The 22,627-nt window shown below is 46.6% G+C and overlaps 1 protein-coding gene across 1 annotated transcript in view; it reads right to left on the bottom strand.

Annotated features, from left to right (window-relative positions):
- Positions 1-22,627, bottom strand: part of FER1L6 (fer-1 like family member 6) — a 108,199-nt gene that overhangs the window by 59,606 nt on the left and 25,966 nt on the right. Inside the window, exons 7-15 of the mRNA XM_016166440.2 lie at positions 20,495-20,573; positions 19,073-19,229; positions 18,308-18,494; positions 17,156-17,348; positions 14,603-14,955; positions 9,100-9,208; positions 8,214-8,397; positions 4,079-4,199; positions 1,716-1,816 (exon numbers count right to left, since the gene is read on the bottom strand). Coding sequence (XP_016021926.2) covers positions 1,716-1,816; positions 4,079-4,199; positions 8,214-8,397; positions 9,100-9,208; positions 14,603-14,955; positions 17,156-17,348; positions 18,308-18,494; positions 19,073-19,229; positions 20,495-20,573 — 1,484 coding nt within the window. The remainder of the gene's footprint in view (positions 1-1,715; positions 1,817-4,078; positions 4,200-8,213; positions 8,398-9,099; positions 9,209-14,602; positions 14,956-17,155; positions 17,349-18,307; positions 18,495-19,072; positions 19,230-20,494; positions 20,574-22,627) is intronic.

Genomic DNA, 22,627 nt, shown 5'->3' with positions numbered 1-22,627 from the left:
TTTATTATTCATCTTTCAGACCCAGCCTGCCATCAGCCGTGTGCAGCCTCCTCACCTCCGGGGTCTGTCCCTTCTGGGGGGACAGCCCCGACGTCCAGCAGCTTATCCATGGACCGAGGTGACCAGACAGCTCACAGTGACCTCAGGTACAAGCTGCTGTCTCAAATCCAGGTTTACCAAATATAAAACTAACATTGTCATCTCTGTCTGAACCTCATGAATATTTTTTCAGTTGATTGCAAACTTGAAAGAGGAATGATTATCACCCCAAGTAACTCCTTATATAGAAAAGTTATTGAGCTATTAATTTGCCTACGAGCAGTTTCTAAAAATATGAGATCATGAAGCCTTTTAAAGATGTTTAAAAGGAATTGCAGGTGGCACTTAGCTCACAGGAGTAGCGCTGATATATATATATATATATATATATATATATATATATATATATATATATATTGCTTCTACAATAAAAACAAGAAAATTAAGATAGACAAAACTACATCCTTGTTTCTTCGCTTTCCTATCTTTTTTAAAGTAAAAACATTTGGAGAGTTGAGAATTAGGAAAGTCAGAACTTATAAAACAACACCAGAATTTTGCTATCCCCTTCCGTCAAATGGATCTCCACCCCTTCTCCGTTGATTCCATTATGACAAATACTCATTTTTGCTCCAGTACCGCCTAATCAATTTTAAGAGTGAGTCCAAGTGTTTCCTCATGGTAGATCGCCTGTAAGATGACCCCCACCTCCTGCTATTCTTGCCATCGTGTAATTCCCTCCCTTTGGACGTCCATTGGACCTAGTGATTTGCTCATAATAGAATACATCAAGGGCGATGAGACGTCCCTTCCAAGATCAGGTCTTAAAAGACTGTGACTTCCATCTTGCTGGCATGAGCTCTCTGACTCTTCTCACTTGCTCCCTTGGATGAAGTTAGCTGTCGTGTTGTGCGAGGTAGCTTGGAGAGGGCCACGTGCCAAGGAGGTGAGGCTGACTTCCAACCAACCACTACAAACGAACCAAAGTCCTCCATCCAACAGTCCATGAGGAACTGAATTCTGTGCATAGCCACGTGAGTGATCTTGGAAACAAATCCTTCCCAGCTGAGCCTTGAGATGACTGCAGCTTCAGTGAAAGCCTTGAGTACAGCCTGTGAGAGGCTCAGAGCAAAGGACCCAGCTGAGCCCACACCTGGATTCATAACCCACAGAAACTGTGAGGCACTAAATTCTGTGTTAAGTCATGGAATTTGAGGGTTATTTTGTTAGTAATAGGTAGTTATTTTTAGATCTTTTATTGTATTGTCCGCTGCCTGAAAAAGAGTCATTAATTGGTTTTTATCAATGTGTTACATGACAAATTCTATTAAATAGTATTTGATATGACTTATCCATCTCATTTTCAAGTAATTGAGTGTCTACCAAATGCAAGAACCGTGGTGGCACTAACATGACTAGCATTTTTCTTATTTCATAAACAGTCTCGTCTATAAGTCTTTCTTTTCTTCTCTTTCTACCTTCGTCCCTTTTTTTTCAGTTGTTTATGGGTCGGGAAGCAACAGTGAGCCCACCCATGCCAACTAAATTACTGAAAAAAAACAAAGATGATATGACACTGTAAAATGCCCAGCTGAATGCATGTAAAATCAATTATTTTCTAAGGTAATTAATAGCTGATTCTATTCGAGCTCAGCGCCCCACGTGCCAGCTGGTACCTGCTTTGAGTAATGAAATCATCGAGCACCAACTTCATTTTCTCTTCCGGGGCTTCCTCTGAAATCTTGATCAATTCTTTCACTTCTTCTATACTTTCTTCCTGAAAACAAACCACGGAGGTAGAAAAGAGACATCATAGTAAAGATATTATTGGTAACACCCACTAAATAATATTTAGCTTTTTATTATTAATTATTATTATTATTATTATTATTATTATTATTATTATTTAGCTATTCATTCTCTGTGTCTGAGCTGGGAAACACTGCTGCATGTTAACTTAGAAACTTCCTTTTCTTAACTGGAATTAGTCTAGATTCAAGCCTTCTCCTGTGTTGCTCAAACTCGTTGTTTCTGTCCAAGATCCATTCCCTAACTGGGTACCGTTTTTTTAGAGTCTACCCTGTGGTAAAACCTAATATTATGAGAAATACCTGATGAAGTAAATTAAATATAATTATCAAAAATTTCAAAAGGAATGTTCAAGCCAGTTGGTCATATAGATATATAATCATATTGAATAACTGTTGAATTTAGAAGGTTATCTTTTCTTCTGAGTATAGGGGTTTGGGTCAGGGGATAGGGTGTTTGGGGAAAAAAAGTACAAGTCGTATATGGCAATGGCTATGTGCCTGTACTTAATAATTGTACTTTTCCTTTTGGGCCTAAATTCTAGGATGCCATTCAGGGGCTTGGGGGAAAATGGCACCCAATGGGCTGTGTACATGTTGTGAACTAAGCTAGACTTTATAAAAACTATATCCTCTCTCACATGCCTAGGGTCATATCTCCCTCTTTTCGCCTTCACTAGAGGGACAGGCCACATTGTGGAGTGGTTAAAGATTTATGCTTGGGGTCAGACCACCTACATCAAATCTAGGGCATCTCAGGCGGCCTAACTGCCTTATGCCCGGTTACCTCATCTGTAAAATGGGATAGTAATAGTACCCATCTATAGCACTACAAGGAGGTGTGAACTTCCAACAGTGCTTGGTGTTTAGTAAACATTCAACCAGGTTAGCCTCGCTATGCCAAGCATGGCAAGGATTCTGGCTGGCACTGAGAAAGGAATTAGAAGTAAGTGCTAAAGGCCACCGTGGCCACTAGGAAAAGATTCCAATTTTTGTTTTGTCAGGTCTTTCAGAAATGAACTATCTGTTTTGCCTGAAGGAGAAGCAAGACCAGCCCTTGAATCTGTCAATCTGTGGCCTCCGCATGGCATGACAGCAAAGCTGGCTTCCGCACTGACTTTCAGATTCTACCACCCCGAGGCCAGAGGCACTACTTTGTTCTACACAATCAGAGACAGGATTATAAAGAAACAAGGGAGAGAAATATGTTTTCCCCTTAGGGTAGGTTTTCAGGGAACGAGAGGAATAAGACAAGGGTTGTCCATGAGGCACCACGGGGCAGGCAGCAGCGCAGTGGGCAGCCCCGATGGGATGCGTGGAGGGGACAGAGAAATACAAGAGCAGAAGAAGAGGAATCACTACAGGAAGGAAGGTGCCGGGTACCAAGGAAGCAGAGCTCCTGGTCCTCTTTCCCCCCGGGGAGCCGGTAGAGCGACCTACCATTTCCCGCATATCAACACGGTTTTGAATACTTTCACACATTTAATGCCTCTAAACATTCTTTAGCTGTCTCAGGTACCAGGAGCTATGCTAGATGCCATAGGACAGTGGGGAATGAAAGATAGACACTCAGTTGAGTTGTAAATTGTGGCAGGGACTCTGGAGGACAAGGTGCTGTGGGAGAGGCCGAGGGAGTGGGGGTCGGAAGGCTTCTCTGAGGAAATGCTCGAGCCGGAGCTAGGGGTTGACTGGGTTACGCAGAAGCAAGGTGGAGAAAGCAGCCCAGGGAGACAGAGTGACAGGGAGACAGAGTGGGGCACACGGGCACCTGGTCTTTTTGAGAAACCGGAAGGAGACCACTGTGCGTGGAGCAAAGTCAGGAGGAGGGTGTGTGAGAGACTGGACTGGAGGGGTGGCAGGGCCTGATCTTGCTGAAGGTCGTCTACCAAGTTAGGGGCTTAGGATTTTCCATTAGTTGAAGCCAGGATCTATCGATTTTGTGAGAAAGTCATTAATCCTCTGTGCTTTGGAGATTAGGAAAACCACCTACCCTAGGTCCTGTATCTGTAACAAGCAGAGCAAGGATTTGAACTTGGGTAGTTTGATTCAAAGTCTAGAGATTTCGAAAAATGTATTCTCATTCCCCTGGGTCTACAAATTCCCCATGTGTCCTCCAAATGCATCAGCCTCAACTTATTTGTATTTAAACTGAGGTCAAGACCTTCTACCGGGTTCATTAAAAAAAAAGTTCTTTTGCCTCCAGCTTCCTGATGTTCAAACCCGTCACCTACCAGCAGGTCTGCCATTTTCTCCAGCATGTTGGACCAGTGCAGCCTAAACGTCTGGTCTCCCCAAGAGCTGATGAAGTAGACACAGGGCTTCTTGGCCTCAAATGGCAAGTAGTTATAATTCCTATGAAAACACGTTAGGTCTGGAAGTTAGTTGACAATCAGTGTATTTCAGGCGATTCCAGCCACATGTTTATATTTTGTATGTTCTTTGTGGGGCGAGGGAAGAGTGGTGACAGAACTATCAAACTATCAATTTCATTCTTAGTCTATAATTGGGGACCAGAAAACAGCAAACCAGGAACAGTTATGTGGCTACAGTGGAGAAGTACCACCAGCTGCCACTCTCGCCCCCAAGGCGAAGCTCAGAAATGATCACCGGAGGGCAGGACTCATCAGGCAAGCCTTCTTCAAGGAGAAAGGTTTAAATCGAAAGGGAAAAGAGGGAGAAAAACTAACATTTTTCCTTTAGAGACTATGTGCTAGGCATTGTGTAAGGCCCAATTGAGATAACAGATGTGAATGCATTTACACACTGAAATTGCTAGAGAAATGTAAGAGGGGACATTATTAATGAGGATGAAGACATGCGCCTCCAACTCAACTTCAGCATTCCATGGCTCACCATCCATCCAGTCATCCATCCATCCATCCATCCAACACTTATTGTTGCTAGGTATTAGTGCTAATAATGCAGGTGTCTCACTTAGCTAAGAAGGGACAAGGGGGACGGCTAAGTAGTTAGAAGGGGAGGTGTGGAGCCAAAGAGAATTTCGAGGATGACTGTTGGATATACTCAAATGCTGATGAGAAAAATATGGTTAACAGGATGAGACTAAAGACAAGAAGGAACTAATTTGTAATTTCACTTCCCAAAGAGGAAAAGGATGGATGTGAAGGCAGGTGAGGTAGAGGAGGGGTAGCAAAAAGCCGAAGTGCCCTGACTCATGACAGCTAAATTATTAAATTCTTAACCAGGTTTCCCCTCTAACCCACCTGTCATTTTCCCACAAGCACCCAGAAGGCCAAAGTGAATTTCTTGGAATGGGTATGATGGAACAGGTGGCCCTGATGAATGTGGACAGTGTTTGGAGTCACATGCTCATGGGAGGGAGGGAGGGAGGGAAGAAGAAAGAGAGAGAGAGAGAGAGAGAGAGAGACAGACAGACAGACAGACAGACAGACTATGAATGAGAGGCAAAGAGGAAGGAAGTTTTGTTTGCATTCCAAAAAGCTAAAGAGAACTTCAGCCTGAAAGAAAGCATGGTTATTCTTTCTAGCTCTCCAAACTATATCCTTTTGAAGACCATAAGACTAGCAAAGCTGCCCTGTGGTCTGTTCTGCAGAATATAAACCAGCAGGTGTCCATTCAGAAGAGAAGCCAAATAAATTCTTGGCAGAAACTGAGATTGTTATTATTACAACAGGAGAACAAAAAAAATAAAGTAAAAAAGATTAGAAACTATACTGCTTTCTTTTATCTCTTTTTAAAATTATTGCACTGAGAATTTTGCAACTAAATAAATTCCTTCTTGAGGTTGTACTGTTCCAAGTTTTCTTCGGTTTGAATGATTTTGTGCTAATGATGGCCAAGGCCTTTGTCTCTTTGGTTCTCAGAGCCCTGCTGCTCTTACTGGGGCGGCGCGGACCAGGACGCTGTGCTTTCTCGGGTAGATCACGGTGCAGACGGAGGACAGCAGATGGGAGGCACCAGTGGAAAGAGGGGGCTGCCAGTCTGACTAGCGGCCTGACACGCGACCAGCCTTGTGACCTTGGGCAAGGGTTGGCCTGGAATGCTGGGACTCAAACGGTGTCCCATCATTAGATGCCGTGTGCTCCAATCTCATTCCTGAGCTCCAGCCCGATGCAGAAAGTGCACACGAGCACAAGTGCCTTGTAAAGCTGGAAAGCCCAGAACAAACGCAGGTGATACTTTAAGTGGCATTCTAGACCACCCCCTACAAGGTGGCATTTTAATGGAGGTGACAGACAAGTAAATCGTGTATGCATACGTATGTGTGTGCATGTGCGTGTGGTCACTCTGTGTGCCTGTGCATACACGTGTGTGCACGTTTGTGGGGGTCTGCTATAGACAGTTTCTGTCACCCTGGCTTGCCACCATGTGGACAGAGCCTCAACATAGTGACTGAGAAATATACAGAAAGCCCCCCAAACGCCAGCATCGCCTATTTTGGTCTCCTCGAGCCAACTGGCGGCACTAACATGAGGTCCAACTGAGGGTGCCCTGAGACCTCTTCTCTCCTTCCACGCCCTTCCCACACTATACGCCCTGACATTCTCGCCAACAGTTGAGAAGCTAGTCTAATAAGGAGGGGGATGTTCTCACTGCCTGGTCCCAGGGGAAGGAGGCAGATTACTTCTGAGTAGCTCAGGGACGTCTCCCAGACCCTGTTACAGGGTCCACTCACTGATGCTCTCGGTTTTGAAAGAGGACAGAGAAGCCGTTAAGACAACCAGGTATGGCTGCTATGGAGGGAAATAAAAGACCCCAGAGACAGCGATCCATGGGAGGAGAAACACGGTCCATTGGAGAGACAGGATTTGGAAAGCGTAGGGTGTGCTCAGAAATGAGAGGACCACGGCTCGGTGGTGAACGGAAGACACAGGCCCTACCCTCAGAGGGCTCACAGTCTCACAGGGAGACAGACAAGTTCACACATCTGAATGCAGTGCAGTTAGTGCTTGAAGGAGGTGAGTCTAGAAATTCCAACCAGACTTGTGATGCAGGGAATGACACTTGGGCTTCTTCTTGAAGGGTAAGAGGAGGGGACCTGTTACCTGGCAAAGGAAAGAGCTGTTTAAAAGGCCGAAAAGCAGCAGAGAGCAGGATGCATTTGGGAACCTGCCAGGGCCATTGCGTGCTGGAGAGGATGGTCGAGAAGTAGACGGGGACCGAACAACACTCTATGGCCTCTGAAACTCATCTTGAAAGCCACAGGCAACCAAGGGATGATGTCAATTAGGGGAGTAACTGGCTCAGATAGATACTCTGGTAAATTTCTTGCAGAACATCCAAGTCAGGGAGAAGGCGAAGATGCTGACAGGCAGAAATGGGCATAGGTTTGAGAAATACGTAAGGACTAGAATTGACCAGACTTGATCGCTGAGGGGATGTGGGTGGGAAGGAAAAAGAGAACTATCGATAACATTCTGATTTGTGGCTTGGAGGACTCAAAGTTGGTGGCACCAGGCTGTGGGATAGAAAAGACAGGAAGATGAGCAAAGCCGTCTCTGCAGACAATGAGCCCAGTGAATAATTTATGCAACACCCACGCAGAAAAGATTGTGAGTCCTTGTTTTCCTAAGAGTGGTCAGTGAGCCCCGGTCCGAGCGCGGAGTCTACACGGAGACGAGCAGAGAGATGGATGGGCGCTGGTAGAGGGGTTCCAGTCTCCCTGCCCACAGTGGGGAGAGCAGGGCTCTCGTACGAGACTCCACGCAGATGACAGCGTTTGACGCTGAGCGCGAGGCTCTGAACACAGAGGACTCTCACTGCGTGTGGCTTTCCCTTCTCATAAATCACCTGTTTGGTGCTTGACAGCACTCTCTTAGAAATCTATAATTTCACTCATCTTTGCATGTCAAAATTTTACATAGATTAAAGATCAGTGAGGGCACATGTAGGCACTCGGCTAGTTTCTGAAAGTCTTTTCTGGTGGCTGACGATTGTTTTGTGAGTTCTTCAGCTTGACTGTAGCAAAATAAAATAAGAAATGATGTATTCAATAATTCTACTAAATTGAGTTTACATAATAGCACAGAACTCAGATGAATATAATAAATGTTAATAAGGTTTCGATGGAAATTTCAAATTCTGACTTTCCTACCTTGTTATACTTCAAAGGTATAGAATAAAGGGGGCTTCAGATACGATAATAATAGCCACCGCCATTGCTCTGCCCTTAAATGAATTACCTGCATGTGTCTGTCATCTGGAGAGTTGTCAGCATGTCACTAAGGATTTAATAATATCATGTTGCCCCTGTTTGTACTTGCTCCCATAAATTAAAAAAAAAAAAATGATGTTTCTGATTTCAGGGAAGAACTAAATCAAACGGTCCCTGAAATTGGTCAGACCTCCGCCATCAGAGACTGTTGCTTCTGCCGGGTCTCCTACCTGTTCCCTTCTGTCACGAGCGGCCTCTCTGGGTGAGTGCTGGAGACCATAGGGATGGCGACCTCATGGGCTGCGTCCCTTTCTCCTTCCTGCAGCAGCGGAAGGGCGTCTTCCTCGGCCAACTCAGCTGATTTCTTCCTGCTCCCGTGATGGGACCCTCCATCAATCAGGTTCCCAAAATTACCTGCAGAGGCAGGAGCAAGGGGAGAGGAACCGGGTGTCAACAAGCAGAATCGGGCTGCTTGGCATAAGGGGCCCAGGGCAGGGAAATCGGATCTCAGTCTGAACGTGGAAGGAAGGATGGTCAGACCAAAGAAATAAGATTGGCAATGACTTTGTAAAAACAACTCAAGTTCCAAAGTAAGTGGATTCCATCTCTATTTCTTCTTCTGAAGCACGGCTTCCTGAATATGAATCAAGACCTTCTCTGACGGAATGTCCTTTCTCGGGATGGTTTTCCTAGACGTACGTCAGCCCAGGAAAATTGCCGAGTCTTAGCGACGACAGTACCCACCGTGTGCCTGGCATCAGCCTGCGTTAGCTTGTTAAACCCTTGTAATAGCTCTGTGTGAAGTTATAATTACTATTTTACAGATGAAGAAACTGAGACTCAGAGGAATTAAGTGAGCCTAAGGTAATGGAACCAGGATTAGTTAGTAAACCAAGTCTGTCTGAAACCAAATCGTACTCTTAATCCTTCCTTTAAAGTAGGAAAATAAATCTAGTCCTTACCTAGTGACACAGAGTGAAGAAGTAATTACTGTTTCCTGACGTGTAAACTGCCACCAGATCACGATCATTGGCATGTAAGGCCCTAACTCACTTACCCAGGAAATGGGTACAAGGTCCACGCCAGGTGCCAGGCACTGAGCTTAACTGCACTTACCAACAGACACTTCGAAGCTAATGGGTTTATCTCCAATCTTCCGGTCAATCATGGTAGCTTCGAAAAATGCTCCAAAGAGTAAAAAGTCCTCATATCTTTCTGGTATAATCTATCAGAAGAAAAAAATATTTTAGACAGGCTTGGCTCTTTTTTTTTTTTTTTTCTTTTTTTGGTATTACTGGGAAGCTGACACTAACCTGTCCAGGGTAATTTTAAGGCATTTGAGTCTCAGCGTTGGCCTGAAATGACACATCATTTCCCCACTAATCAGACAGGCGGGAATCGGGACCTGCCAATTGCACATCCAAATTCAGCCATTTATCTAGAATGATGTAGCCTCGACCTTCTGAGCCGCCAGCTTATAAGAAAATCTTTTATTTTAAAGGATAAACTTGGCATATGAACCTTTCTAAGACGCTGCTGCGGAACAGGCCAGGAATCACCTTCTGGCGAGCAGGCATTCGGAAGACAGAAAACCAGAGACAAAATAGTCGGAGTCACAGGATTAAACCCTCACATCTGAGCACAGCTTTATGGGTCACATAATGCTATGTTCGTTCCCCTTAACAACCTTGACAGGTCGAAATCAGAATCATTCCCATTGTACGGATAAGGAAAGTGAGGAGTTAGAAACTTTCCGAAGTATTCAGACCACAGACCCGGCGTGCTCTAACACGTGTTAACTCAACGCTTTGGTGCTAACTCATAGTCAGACTTTACCCCCGGAAGGAACACGAGCCCAGAGGGAAGGGGTGGAGGGTTAGGTGCTTGCGTGAGCGTGAGCCAGTCACGTGCGTCCCAGGCGGGCCGCAGGCACTGTGGCGGCTGCTGCCAGGCACGCACGGGTCCCAAAGGCACCACAGCATAAATGCTTTTCCACTGATAGGGGTTCAGAGCTCATCTGCTCCAACCTCCACCTTTCGCCTGAATAAACTAAAGCCGAGAGAGAGAGAGAGAAAGGGGCTTCCCAAGGTCACACGGTGAGTTAAAGGCAGCCGAGAATTGAGGCCTGGTCTCCACCAGGACTGCTGAAGGACAGGAGTTTTACGGGCGTCTTATTTAAAAATAAAAAGCCAAAGTGAGAGGCAACAAGTGTTTATTTGAGATCCAAAAGAACCACAATCCTGGGAAGCACTGATTCAGACGGAAAGAATAATAATAATAATAATTACAGAAATAGAAAGAAGGAATTTCTATTGGTGTTAATAACGTAAATTATTCTTTAGCTACACATGGCTATTTACTGATTCTAAAGAATGTCTTTAATTTTCAGTCCTTGAGGTCAGGAGATCTGCTTTCCTGTCAGCTCTACAAACAGCTGTTGGGAAAATGACGGTACCGTAGCCCAGTTCCAAGGTTATTTTGCCCAGGTCACACATTCCAAAGGTTCAAGGAGTAGGAAGTACAAGGCAGTCCTCTGGAATGGCTGCCCTGACTCTACTTAAAAATGACTCCACTTATGCCAACACAGGTCACAAGACAGGAGCCATCCCAAGATAATACATGAGTATTTGCGAATGACTCCTACTGACACGGAGCAGGCTGACACTTCAGCAGATGTGGCTGGGACGCAGCATCGCATTTCTGAGGGAGGAGGCTCAGAGAACTGGAGTCATACACTCTGTGCTCCCTGGTTTTGTGGTTGAAGTTTTCAAACTCCGTGGAAAAAGGCTCATCTAAAGATTAAAGCAGTTGCGGCCTCAGAGGTTAAGAGCCACATTTAGCCAGAAACCATGAACCTTGACGCTTAGAGAACCAGAGAGTTTTCCACATCGTCAGGTGAAAGGTCACCCCCTTCCTTTACACAGGAGCCCCCTGTGCTCCCAGTACCCGCAGGAAATGTCTCTGTTGAACAGAACGTAGAACAGGGTGGGGCCCAGCGCTGGATCGCGGTCATCGATCATCGAGCACACGCCCCTCCCACCTGCTGCCACTGGGTCCACGGGCTGTAAACCGGCCACTTATCTCGCCTTCTTGTGGCCAAGTTTACTTTCTGGGAAGTGGTTAAACACTAGTCAGGGCCCTGGAGGGAACGTACACCATGTAGCCTGAAGAGGGACACGCAGCTCCACAGCCAGATAAACCCTCTTCAAATTCCGCTACTTCCTAGCTGGTGGACTTCGGGCACGTCACGGCCACTCTCTGGGCGTCACTTCCCTTGTCTGTGACATAAACATCACAATAGGGCCTGTGAGGGTGGGGAGGAATTATCCATGTGGAGGATCTAATATAAAGCCTGCATATATAAATGCCTCAGACGGTAGTCATGATAAGTATTCTAACAGGCTAGAGTTTGTCTTAATCCTACCTATCCTTCAAGGTACAACTCAAATGCCTCTTCTGTCTAAAAATATACCTTGACTCCCAAAGCTGGAAAAATGATGATGGTAATATTTATTGAGCTGTTACTATCTATGTGTCAGATGTAGTATTAAGAATTTTACCTACATTATCTAATGTAATTCTCATAACTATCCTAGAAGGGAGATATTTCTATTATAGTCATTTAAAGTTGAGGACACTGCTGTCCCATGAAAAATTAAGAAACCTGTTCGAAGTTACTAAACATGACCAATATTTATTGAGCACTTACTATGTTCCAGACTCGGTTCTAAGTGTTTTGCATGTATTAATTCATTAAATCCTCACTATGAGACTATGAAGTAGAAGTTATTATTGGAAATAAGCATGAGAAGCTTAAGTCACTTGCCCAGAGAAACAGAGACAGAGACAATGTTTTTCCAGAGGGTGAGCAGTCACCCCTGCACCATACTGCCGTGTCTTAAGTCCAGCTGTCTTACTCGGGATCCCAGCGTTTTAATCATTATAGTTCACTCATTCCAGGAAATAATAGCACTAAATTCATACCTCCTTATTGCACTTACCACTTTCTACTTCTTATGCATTTATTTTATATGTCTGACCTACCCTTCTACACCATAAGTCCACAGAGTCACTATGTTTTTATTCCTTTCATGTTGATGATGATGTTTAAAAAAGAAGTTACTTAATAGGGTTCACAGAGTTTAAAAATGAACACACCTATTAGATTAGTTATGCTCTGTGAAAGTTTGCCGAGGGGAGATAAACCTGGATGGTGGTAATGAGGGTGAGCTGGAAAAGCCAACACCATGAAATCTCATTCGTGCAGATATGCCGTGAGTTCATGGCGGTGGCAAGAGAGACTTAAGCCCAAAGCCCCTGGACAGCTGAAAATTAAGAAGCTGCGGGAAAACATGTTGGTGCGGGCGAGCTCCGAGCCGTCGAGGCTCTAGGGGTTGGGGGGTAGAACCCAATGTGGTTGTTTTAAACTGTTTACGAATTCTTGGACAATCCTCCCTTCAGAAAGTGAAGCCGAATTCCCTTCCTTTTGAGTGTGGGCTGGACGCAATGACTGGTTTCTAACAATTAGAATGTGGCATCACTGTCAGCGTGCGACTTCCATGGACGTGGTCAGAGAAGACGCCGCAGTTTCTGCCTCGCTCTGTCTTGGATCGCCCACCCTGGGGAACGCCAGCTGCCACGAGGACACTCAAGCAGCTTACGGAAGGGTCCATGCAGTAAGGCACCTGGGACTCTTGCCAACGATCAACAAGGAACCGAGTCTTTCCACCAACAACCATGTGAGTGCGCCATCTTGGAAGTGAGTCCTGCAGCACTCGTCCAGCTTTCCGATGGCTGCAGCTCCTGCCAGCGTCTCGACTGAAACCTCATGAGAGATTCTGAGCTAGAACCACCAAGCCGAGATAGTTCCAAATTCCTCACCCACGGAGAAAATAAGTGTTTGTGGCTTTAAATGGAAAAATAAATGTTTGCTAAATTCGGGGGTAACTTGTGATACAGCAAGAGATAACTAATGAAACCAGCAAGAAACTGACTACAAACAAGAAGCCAAGATGGAGAGAGGAGGGAGGAGAAATAAGGATCTGAACGATGCCTGAATTTTGCTCCTCTCCTACCGCCTTCTACGCAAGGGTGAAGATGCCCTCCGGCACCGAAAGTATCTTGAAGATACTGACTTGGGTTAAGAAAATCTTCTACTAGCTCCTTTCCACTTCGCCGATCCCTGTTTAGAAAAGAATAGCCAGTCTCGACAGCAAGAAAGTTTGCCATAGGGACGGATATCGGGAATATCAGCCTTAGTGGCTACTAAGCTACCCATAATTTCTGGCAAAGTCCAAAAAAAAGTCAAGTTTCTAAAGCTAGCGTATATACTGAAGAAATATACGTAAACACAATCACATCAATGAAAATGCCAATTCTAACAACGAACTGACAGCGCACAGTCCCGGAGAATATTTCTCAACATATAAGTTCAGGGGGAGAGCTGGGGAGGTTGGCAAAATACCCGAAGCAAGTCACAAAGAAGGGGGTGGAGAGCTCTGAATCGCTGCCCGCCGGTGCTGGGAGCAAACAGAAGCGACATCGGGAACAGTGACAACAGCTAACGTGTCGCCTGCCTGCCCCGCATGTGCTGAGGACTCTGCCGGCCCCTGCACAGGCGTGCCCTCGTTCACCCCCGGGAGACGCCTACAACAGAGAACCCGTTACCACCCCATCTGCTGACGCCTAAACCGAAACATGGAGAGGTGTTCACATCAGAACCGTGAATAGAGCCAACCCCCAAGATTTCCAACCCTGTGTTCCGACCTCTCCCCAACACTGTTTCTTAAGATTGATTAGATCCCAACAGTAAAAATAAGTGGCCATTCCAAGGCCACCATCCTTCGGTCTCCCCCAGGAATGGACAGCTCTGGGAGACCAGCCGTCGCCTTCCTGCCCCATCCGAAATGATTGTCTGGTCGACCTGAGAAACACACTCCCAGAGGCAGAATCATCCAAGCTGAGAGCTGGAATCCACCCACCTCTGCTACCGAAACATGAAGTTCTCTCGTTTGCTTAACTACAAAGTGGTATTTATCGCTAAACTAAACACTCGAGGTGACATTCACAGCTTGTGTCCATCTTGGAGCCCAGTTCTCTTTCCCATAACAGAACTAGGCTGGAAAATGCCAGTGAGCTTTGCGTTGAGTATTATGCATCCCCATGAGCTGTGGTTCCCCCACAGGCTTGGGGCAGGGGACTAGGTTCCTCAGTGTCTTGTATCCCAGCTTGTCACCCACTCTGCCTCCTCTTCATCCCACATTACCTCACATCCAGAGCATATGCTAAGCTAATATCAGAGCTAAAACAACGTGGGGCCACAGATACAGTTCAGTCGATCACCCCACCACTCACTCCCACTGGCTCCCCCAGAGGACTTTTCATTTCTTCTACTTTGGTTTCCATGGAGATCGTGTTTGGGGGCCACTGAAGGAGTTTATCATGGGCAGATGGCTATGATATGTGCAGGGAGAGGCAAAAGATCAGCCCTGGAGTGTGGGCCTGAGCCAACACACAGCGTGCAGGAGTGAGGCCCGTGCAGGCCCTTGGGAGCTGCAGCAGGCGCTGTCCCCACCGCGGCCTCGCCTCCCAGGTGCGGTGGAGCAGTGCCCAGACCTACCTCCGGGGGTGCATCGAAAGCTTCCACCTCGACCTCTGTCGAGTGCGTTTTGTCGGGAGCCTGCTGGGGTTTCCCATCGTCGGTCACGTCACCCTTGTCTTTACTCGAGCCTTTGGAAGATTTGGTGTCTTTGTCCTTCGAAGACGACTTGAGGTCCTTGAGCGCCTTGGAAAATTTAGACTCCTGGGCCCCGCCCGAGAGGATTTCCACAGCAATCTCCACCAAGATTCTGCCTCTGAAGGCCACACCTTCTCCAAAGCCTTCATTCAGTTCCTGGTGGTCATCCATCAGACTGTGGTTCCTGGGTGAGCCATACAGGTTAATCCAGGCAGGTCCGAAGGTTGGTAGAAAGCCTAAAAAGACACCAAGTTTTTAGTTGACTGGTTATGTTTACAAGTTGATTATATTTTGCTTCATGAAAATTGTATGCATTCATTTAAAGATGTAGCATACACAGAAAAGGTAAGAGAAAATATTTACAGGCTATCCCATCACCAAAAGGCAGCCATAATTACCATTTTGCTATATTTCTTTCTAGTCTTTCTTCCATGCATATGTTCACACTTGTTCACAGTTGTAATAATACTATGAATAATGCTACGAATTATTATAAGGATGCTGATGTGCGCCCTTGATCTGTTCACTTACTCATCAAATGTTTATTGACTCCGAACATGAGCCGGCCCCCATGCTAGACACCATGCATAGAGCCCGGTGGAGATACAGCAGATGCACACATAAACGAATGAATGTCTGCATTATAGATGTAACGAAGGAGATATATCTTGTGCTGTAAGAACAAATAACCGGCTGCCGTGGTGTGGAGAGGAAGGAGGCTGAGAGAGAGAGAGGAGAGGAGAGAGTTCTGGGCAGAGGGAAGGGCGTACGGATGTGGTAAGGAGAAAGCCAGCGTGGCCGACGCCTGGAGAAGAATTTGGAACGGTGAGCGGGTCTTGGGAGCCTTGGCAAGGATTTTGGCCTTTAACCTAGAAATTATGGGAATATTTTAGTGGGATTTAAGTAAAGACACGACATAATCAGATGTGTGTTTTAAGATCTCTCTGGCTGTGTGTGAATGGGTATAAGAATGGGCCACCTGGTTTGGGGACCACATCGTCATCGAAAGCGAAGACAGAGGCGGCTTCTAGGTTGAGGGTAGTGAAGACTGAAAGAAGCGAATGTTCTGAGGTATGTTCTGCACGTGGAACTGAAAAGGCCTGATGATTTAAAGTTACTAGTAGCAGAAGTACTTTCCTTTCTTAATACGTAGCATCTGAGAGAATGCATGGCGTCTGCAGGAACATCTCTTTGGCAACAGAATGTTCTGTTTTGCCAGGACATACGGCATGGGCATCCTGAAGCTTACTTTACGTGGGTTCAAGTCTCAAATATCAGCTCTGCCATTTTCAAGCTGCATGACCTTAGGCAGGTTTTACAAACCTTCCTATGCCTCAGCTTCCTCATCCGTAAAATGCAGATGCTAACAGTGCCTAACTCACCTATCGAGATTAAAAGAGGTAATATCTATTAAGTGATTCACATAGGCTCTTATGAAGAGATCGAGAATATTAGCCATTACTCTTAATAAATATATTTATCATAATTTGCTTAATAGTTCCCCCGCTGTTGATGAGTAGATGTTTCTGTATGTTTTACTGTCATGAGTAGCGGTATGTCTAAATGTTTCCTCTCCCCGCGTCCATGGCCCCATGGACTAGATTCTATCCTTCCTTTGAATCGGAGGTATTGTATGAAAAAGAACAGAAAGATTTTATGGCCCCCGATGTCTGCTTTTTAAACACTGTTCCACATCTCCCTGAATACCATCAGGATGTTCCTGAAAAGCTGTGGGTGAAACACGTTTACTCCTAACTGAGGAATGTGCAGAGAGGCAGAGTGCGCTTTCTGCCCACAGCAATGCTGCGGCAAACCCTTCCGTAACACGAAGGTCTAATGGCAGCTATGCATTCAGACCTTTCGACAGCGTCACTCTGTGGGGGGCACAAAGATGCACAAGCTTTGATCTGTTTATGCCGGACCTTCAGTGTATGCGTCCGCGTGCACACTGACACATACATACGCACAAATGTACGCATCAAGTAACACGATCTGTGGGACGGCGAGCAGCAGCCCCCTGCAGGACTCACGCTCTTGTGTTCCCGTGAGTGAGCGGGACGCGCAGCTTTGGAGAATCATTTCGACATGTGGAAACCACTTTTAGCTTGCGTGCCATGCAGCAGACGTGGCCCATGGACCACAGTTTGCCAACTCCTGATCTAATCAAAACATTCCATTTTTCAATTAAGAGCCTTACGGCCCAGAGAGAGGGAGTGACCATCGCTAAGACATGCAGTGATGGTCACGGCGGATGTGGGACCAGGGCCAAGCCTCCTGGCTCCCAGAGCCTGACTCCATCCTCTCCCCGGAACCAATGTAAACCACAGACCGCACAGAGCACGGAAGGTGCCCGACACAGCGCATGCTCCAGACATCTCGTTTCAAAGACCAGGGCCCTAAGTCAGTCATTTAGAGACCCTATTTCCAAGACCTTACCTTTGTCTCCATCCTGTTCATTGGAGATTTTCTTCAGGTCGATGAAATGGGTGGCCAGCGCTACGTCATTCATGCTGCCTTCATCCCACACCTGGATCTTCACCCTCCGACACAAGGGAGGGAACATCTCCTTGAAGACCACTTGTTCATGCCACACAGGATCGGCACAGCTCTTCTTCACCGTGGTTCGCCCCTAAAAGCAAAGCCAGAGCGTGTGAGCCATGGAAAGAAATGGCAGGGGCCCTTGTCTGGACCCAAGAAACTCTTCAAACCAGCTGGAAGTGTGAAGTTAGTTGCTAAACATAAGAACCTGCTTCCACCAATGGTGCCGACACCGTGCCAGGCACTGGGGACAAAGGCCAGTAGGTTGTGGTCCTGCTCTCAGGAAGTTCCCATCATCCTACTGGGGTCTGGGTGAAACTAACGCCTGGTCATGAACAGGAGTCGTTCCCACGCATCTCCAGGAACGCAGTAGATAGAGTTAGGCCCTGAGTTCACATTTTTCATAGGACCTTGTGCAAATCACTTCCCCGGTCCGGACCTCAGTTTCCTTGTCGTAAAATGAAGGTGATGTCCTATATGACCGCCAAGGTGGTCCTGGGCAAAAATACTCCAGTGTTCACCATGCCAAGTCGAGGAAGCGGCAGAGACACAGGCTTGAAGGACAGAGACAACATGCGTGTCAGCTGAAGCTTCAAAGTCCAGCCAGCCAGGATGAGGCTCCGACCGGGCGCCCAGCCGTGGAACTTCCCATGGCTCTTGAGCAGGGAACAGCTGGGGACAGGGATGTGCAGGCATCCATGGGTCAAGGACTACCCACGGAGACTGTGGAGCAGATTGGGAGGAGGCGGTAACTTTACAAGGCCTGGGGAGCAGGTAATGACTCAGAGAAGTAGCCAGAGATGAGGCCTGTCTGCCTGAGTCCTCAGCCACGCTGCCTGACGGCTCGCCTCCCTAACCGCCAACAAAGAGTGAGTGCACAGCCCTCCCCTACTTTCTGGCCACGAGCCCCAGGACCTCTTTGTGGCAAGCCTTCTCTCTCAATGCACTTCCTACGTTTTATTTTAACTTAACTTCATTTGACTATAAGCGGCTTGGATAGAGCAGGGTTCTGGCCCAGGCCTGCCATTGTTGGTGACAACACTTCCTCACCATCTGTCCAGCGAAGGAGACCTCCACGAAGGGATCCACGAGGTCCTTACTGTCACCCACAAATGCTTTGGTGACATTTGCCATGATGCTGGAGTTCATTCTGGGCAACCCTTCTGCTTTGTAGAGTCTCACATAGAATCTGGCCCAAGGTCTCTCTGAAGGAAATCCTTGAGGGATCAAAAGGTTCCTTTGCGGGGGAGAAAAACAAAGAAAAAAAAAAAGCGCTCTCACCTGGAAGAATGGGAAGAAAATCTAGAAGCAATTTGGAAGCAGAAAGAAGAATCCTGATATATGAGAAAAATCTGAAAAGATTAGGATTCATGGTTAAAGTGAGTTTTCTTCCTAGTGTGAATGACAGCTAAGGGTATGATTAGGGTGAATGAAAACTTGTTTGGGTCCTGGAATTATAGAATAAACACTGTTCCCCACTCTGCATTAAGTCTTCCCATTTAACAAACCAATAGTTGAAATTATAATTCTTTCCAAGAAAAATGAGTTATATTTAAATAAGTTGCATAAGCTCAGCAATGGCTTGTCTATTACAGGTTATTATAGGAAGACAGGCTTCTCTTGTCCTAGGAACTGACCTCCCAGAGGCTAGTCATGCCTTTGACAAGACATATCTTGGTACAGAACCCCAGGTGGACAAGCCGTGAACTTGACCGTTCGTTCTCATGTACCCAGAATGCAAGGAAGGGAGAGAAGGAGACGTGGGAGTTGGGACCTATCATTTCCATTGCACGGCCCTGGATGGGCCTGTCTCACTTTTCGATTTGTTCCTCGGCATCAGAGGTTTTGGGGTTGGCCTTCAAGATGTCGCCTTTCCCAGTCACACTGATGTTGCACTTCAGGTACCCCTTCGTGCCAGTCCTGATGTCTCCAGGGTCTGTGAGCAGGGCCCACCTGTCACAGAACTGATGACCTGCAAAAGCATCCCGAGAGCTCAGAGATCCTGCAGCACAGATGGACCCGGCAGCTCCAGCCAGTTCTCACCCACACCCAAGGCCTCCTACGCTCTACTGAGCGGGGAGCTCAGCAGGGCCAAGTCCAACTCTCCTGCTACCTCCCCCCTTCCCCCTTTCCCTCTTCTCCTTCGCTTCCTACTCTCTTCTCCATCTTTTTCTCCGAGCAGCCCAGATACTTGGGCGGCCCTCGGTCTTGTAGAAATTGCCTAGACAGGGTTCCAGCTTTGACAGGATTTAAGGACATTAATGGAGAGGGAAGTATTTAATATTGCACGGGCTGTAAATGCGCCTCAGGGGATCTTTTTGTGAGTTCAAACTTTAGAATCTCTTACAAAATCTAGATTCTGGCTTATCTTTGAAAAGCTGCCAGATGTGGCAACACGGCATGCACATTTCCACGTGACAGTAGGTGGCAAAGGAATGGAGAAGATGCTACTCCTTCCATAGGCGTCACGAGCCCTCCTGGTGATGAGTCTCCATCGCCCCTTAATATATTAAACCCAGACCATGGCACTCACTCATGCCCACGGCCCGGTCCCCCTGGTCACGCGAGCTGGAATCGGAGTAGAAGAAACAGGGCCTTCATGAGAAGATCAATGTTTGTCATTGGTTATGTTACTTATTAGCTCTTGACCTTGGACAAATTACCTAAGCTTCACTCTCTTATGATCAGAGATAATAATAGTAATTATAGCAAACTCATATACAGCACGCCACAGTCATTATTCTGTGCTGGGTTTTATGCTAAGCACTTTACGGATTTTTATTAACTTAATCCTCAATACTCCTATGAAGGAGGTATTATTTTATCCCCATTTTTAAACATGAGGAAACTGAGGTGCAGAGAAGTAACGCCATCCGCCCAAGGTTACGCAGTGAGGGAAGAGCAGAGAGGAATTTGAATCCCGGCTCCAGAATCCACATTCCTAACTTCCATATTCTCCCGCCTTTCCTGCTCGTGTCTCACACTAAATTAGACAGATTTGGGGGCTGGGGGTGGGGTGGGGGGAGGGAAACGCTCAGAAGTATGGACATATAAGATAACTTTACTATTAATTGTAAACTCTGAGGGGAAAAAAAGCCATGTCTTGCTCGACTTTCTATAACTGATGCTCAGTGTTACTGAATGAACGGTTAGACGGGTGTGTGAGTACAGGGGCGACCTCCAGGTGGGGAACCCGGAGCAGAGTAGGAGAGGGATTGGGGGGCGATGCTCTCTTACCGGGTTGGTTGTACACGGTCCCCAGATCCACTCTGAAGGAGCCGATCAACGTGCTTCCTATTAGCTTGTGGTGGCAGACCTGAGGGAGATGGAGCAGTGAGCCCGGCAGCCCAGATTTCTCTTCGAGCCCAAATCTGTGAAATGGGTCCCTGGCACCTCGGAGAGGATTCTAGGCACTTGACCTCTGTCCGGCCCTCACTCTTATCCGGAGCACAGTGACACTGATTCACCTAAGCTCAGGGCTGTAGAGGGCATTGAGAAGTACCTCTTCCTCACACAGGCTTTCAGCTAGTTCTTTAGTGAAGGACACCAAAGAAACATCACTGTCTGGAAGATTTTTTTTTTTTTTAAGCAAAATGAACTTCTGTACGGCTTACCTTTCAACACCCATCTCTGTCTGTTGAAACTTTACTCACCCTTCAATACCTACAGCAAAGGTCACTTCCTCCAAGCAGCCCTCCCTGATGCCCTATAGTTTAAAATGTTCCCTTTCTCCCCTAAACTCCCACACCACTTTCTCAGAGGACTCGTCACACAACGCCTTGAGAAGTTTCGGACACACAATAGTCAGAACAAGGGAGATGGTCATCCTCAATATCTTGTCTAATCAGAAGCCTGCAGAGTACCTGGCTGGTTAGGGCAGTCTATTTTAATGCTAACACTATCACAATAAGGAAGCTCTAAAGGAAGGTGGCAGAGCCGTCCCCAGGTCCAGAAACAACATCGTATGAGACACTGCTGAAGGATCACGAGAGCGTAACTTTTAACCCAGAAGAGAGAAAACGGAAGCTGTGGAGGAAAAGCAATGGTGACTTATGCGTCTTCAAATCTTGGAGACTGTGCCATCTAGAAGAGGGGGTGGGTCCCCCGCGTGGTTCCCAAGTTACGGAAAGAGAGATTCCAGCTCACCATATGGACGATTTTTATAAAAGAGCTTCCCAACAATGGAGTGGGCTTTCCTAGATGTAGCGACCCAGCCATCACTGGCTGTAATCAAGTAGTGCCCGAGAGCACCATGTCATGGAGGTGGTGGAGAAGAAGGTCTGCACCAACTGGAAGTTAGACCAGATGACCTCTAAATTTTCTTCTAATTATAAAATTTCGTAAGTCCCTTGAATCAGGAACATCTCCTACTTTCTTCTACCCAAGACATGGCCTTGTTCTTAATACGGATTCAGTGAACACTGAGTGAATTAACGAATGATTGATCAGATGAATGGTGGATGAATGGAAGACTTTTATAGCTTCTTAACAGCTCCTTTTGGTAGAGGCAATAAGAAGCAATAAATGCAAGTGACTCTGAAAAACGAAGATATGACAGTCCTTCCCATTTTCCTTTCCACTCCTTCTGCTTTGCCTAAATTTTGCAAGGGTGGTAGAGAGCTGAAGGGGCACGAGGACAGCTGAGCTGGAGTAGAGGGATTATTTAAGGCCACACACAAAGCTCACCCCAGCCCCCGCCCACACCCCAACCCCCAATGTCTTCACCAAGGCCCAAGAAAGAGCACAAGTGTGATTCAAACTTCTCTCAGGTCAGAGGCATCTGGGTCCCTGTGGGCACAAGAGGATTCCAGAGCCCAAAAGGGATCTTTAAATAACACAGGAGGCCTCCTCAAACCATCCACCTGTGTGAGCGCCAGGCAGCCCTGGTGTGGTCAAGCATTAGGTTACCAGAACTCCAGGGCATCTCACATTACAGAGGGCTGAGGGCTCTGTGTGCCTGGGGCCACCGTCAAGGGAAGATGGTCTTTGGTACCACCAGGGTCTGCTACAGCCTGGCGGTCCCAATAGCATCTGCTTACAGCACTCCCCACTTCTTCTCCCACGTCGAACTTATTCTGGGCGTGCCAACTTGTAGTTTATGGACTGGCAGGAAACTCCTATTAAATACTTCCCTCTCCAGGGGAGTTTTCCCTTTAAAATCTTTGGCCTCTGTTCCTAAGGGTCATTTAAGGAGACCAAAGCATGCTCTTCTTTCAAGTTAGAGGAACAGAAATAGGCAATACCAGCTGTGATCCTCTAAAAAAAAAATAACTCTTGCCACCCCAGAGAACCATGACCCTTGGCTACGATACAGTATAAAACTCTAGCTAGTAACTGTTTATCTGCAATCTAGAAAAGTCCCTTAGGAGC

This window comes from Rousettus aegyptiacus, unplaced genomic scaffold (assembly GCF_014176215.1).
Source record: "Rousettus aegyptiacus isolate mRouAeg1 unplaced genomic scaffold, mRouAeg1.p scaffold_m13_p_15, whole genome shotgun sequence".
Lineage (NCBI taxonomy): Eukaryota > Metazoa > Chordata > Mammalia > Chiroptera > Pteropodidae > Rousettus > Rousettus aegyptiacus.
Note: the sequence above shows the minus strand (reverse complement) of the source record. Positions and strands in the feature narration are given on the sequence as shown.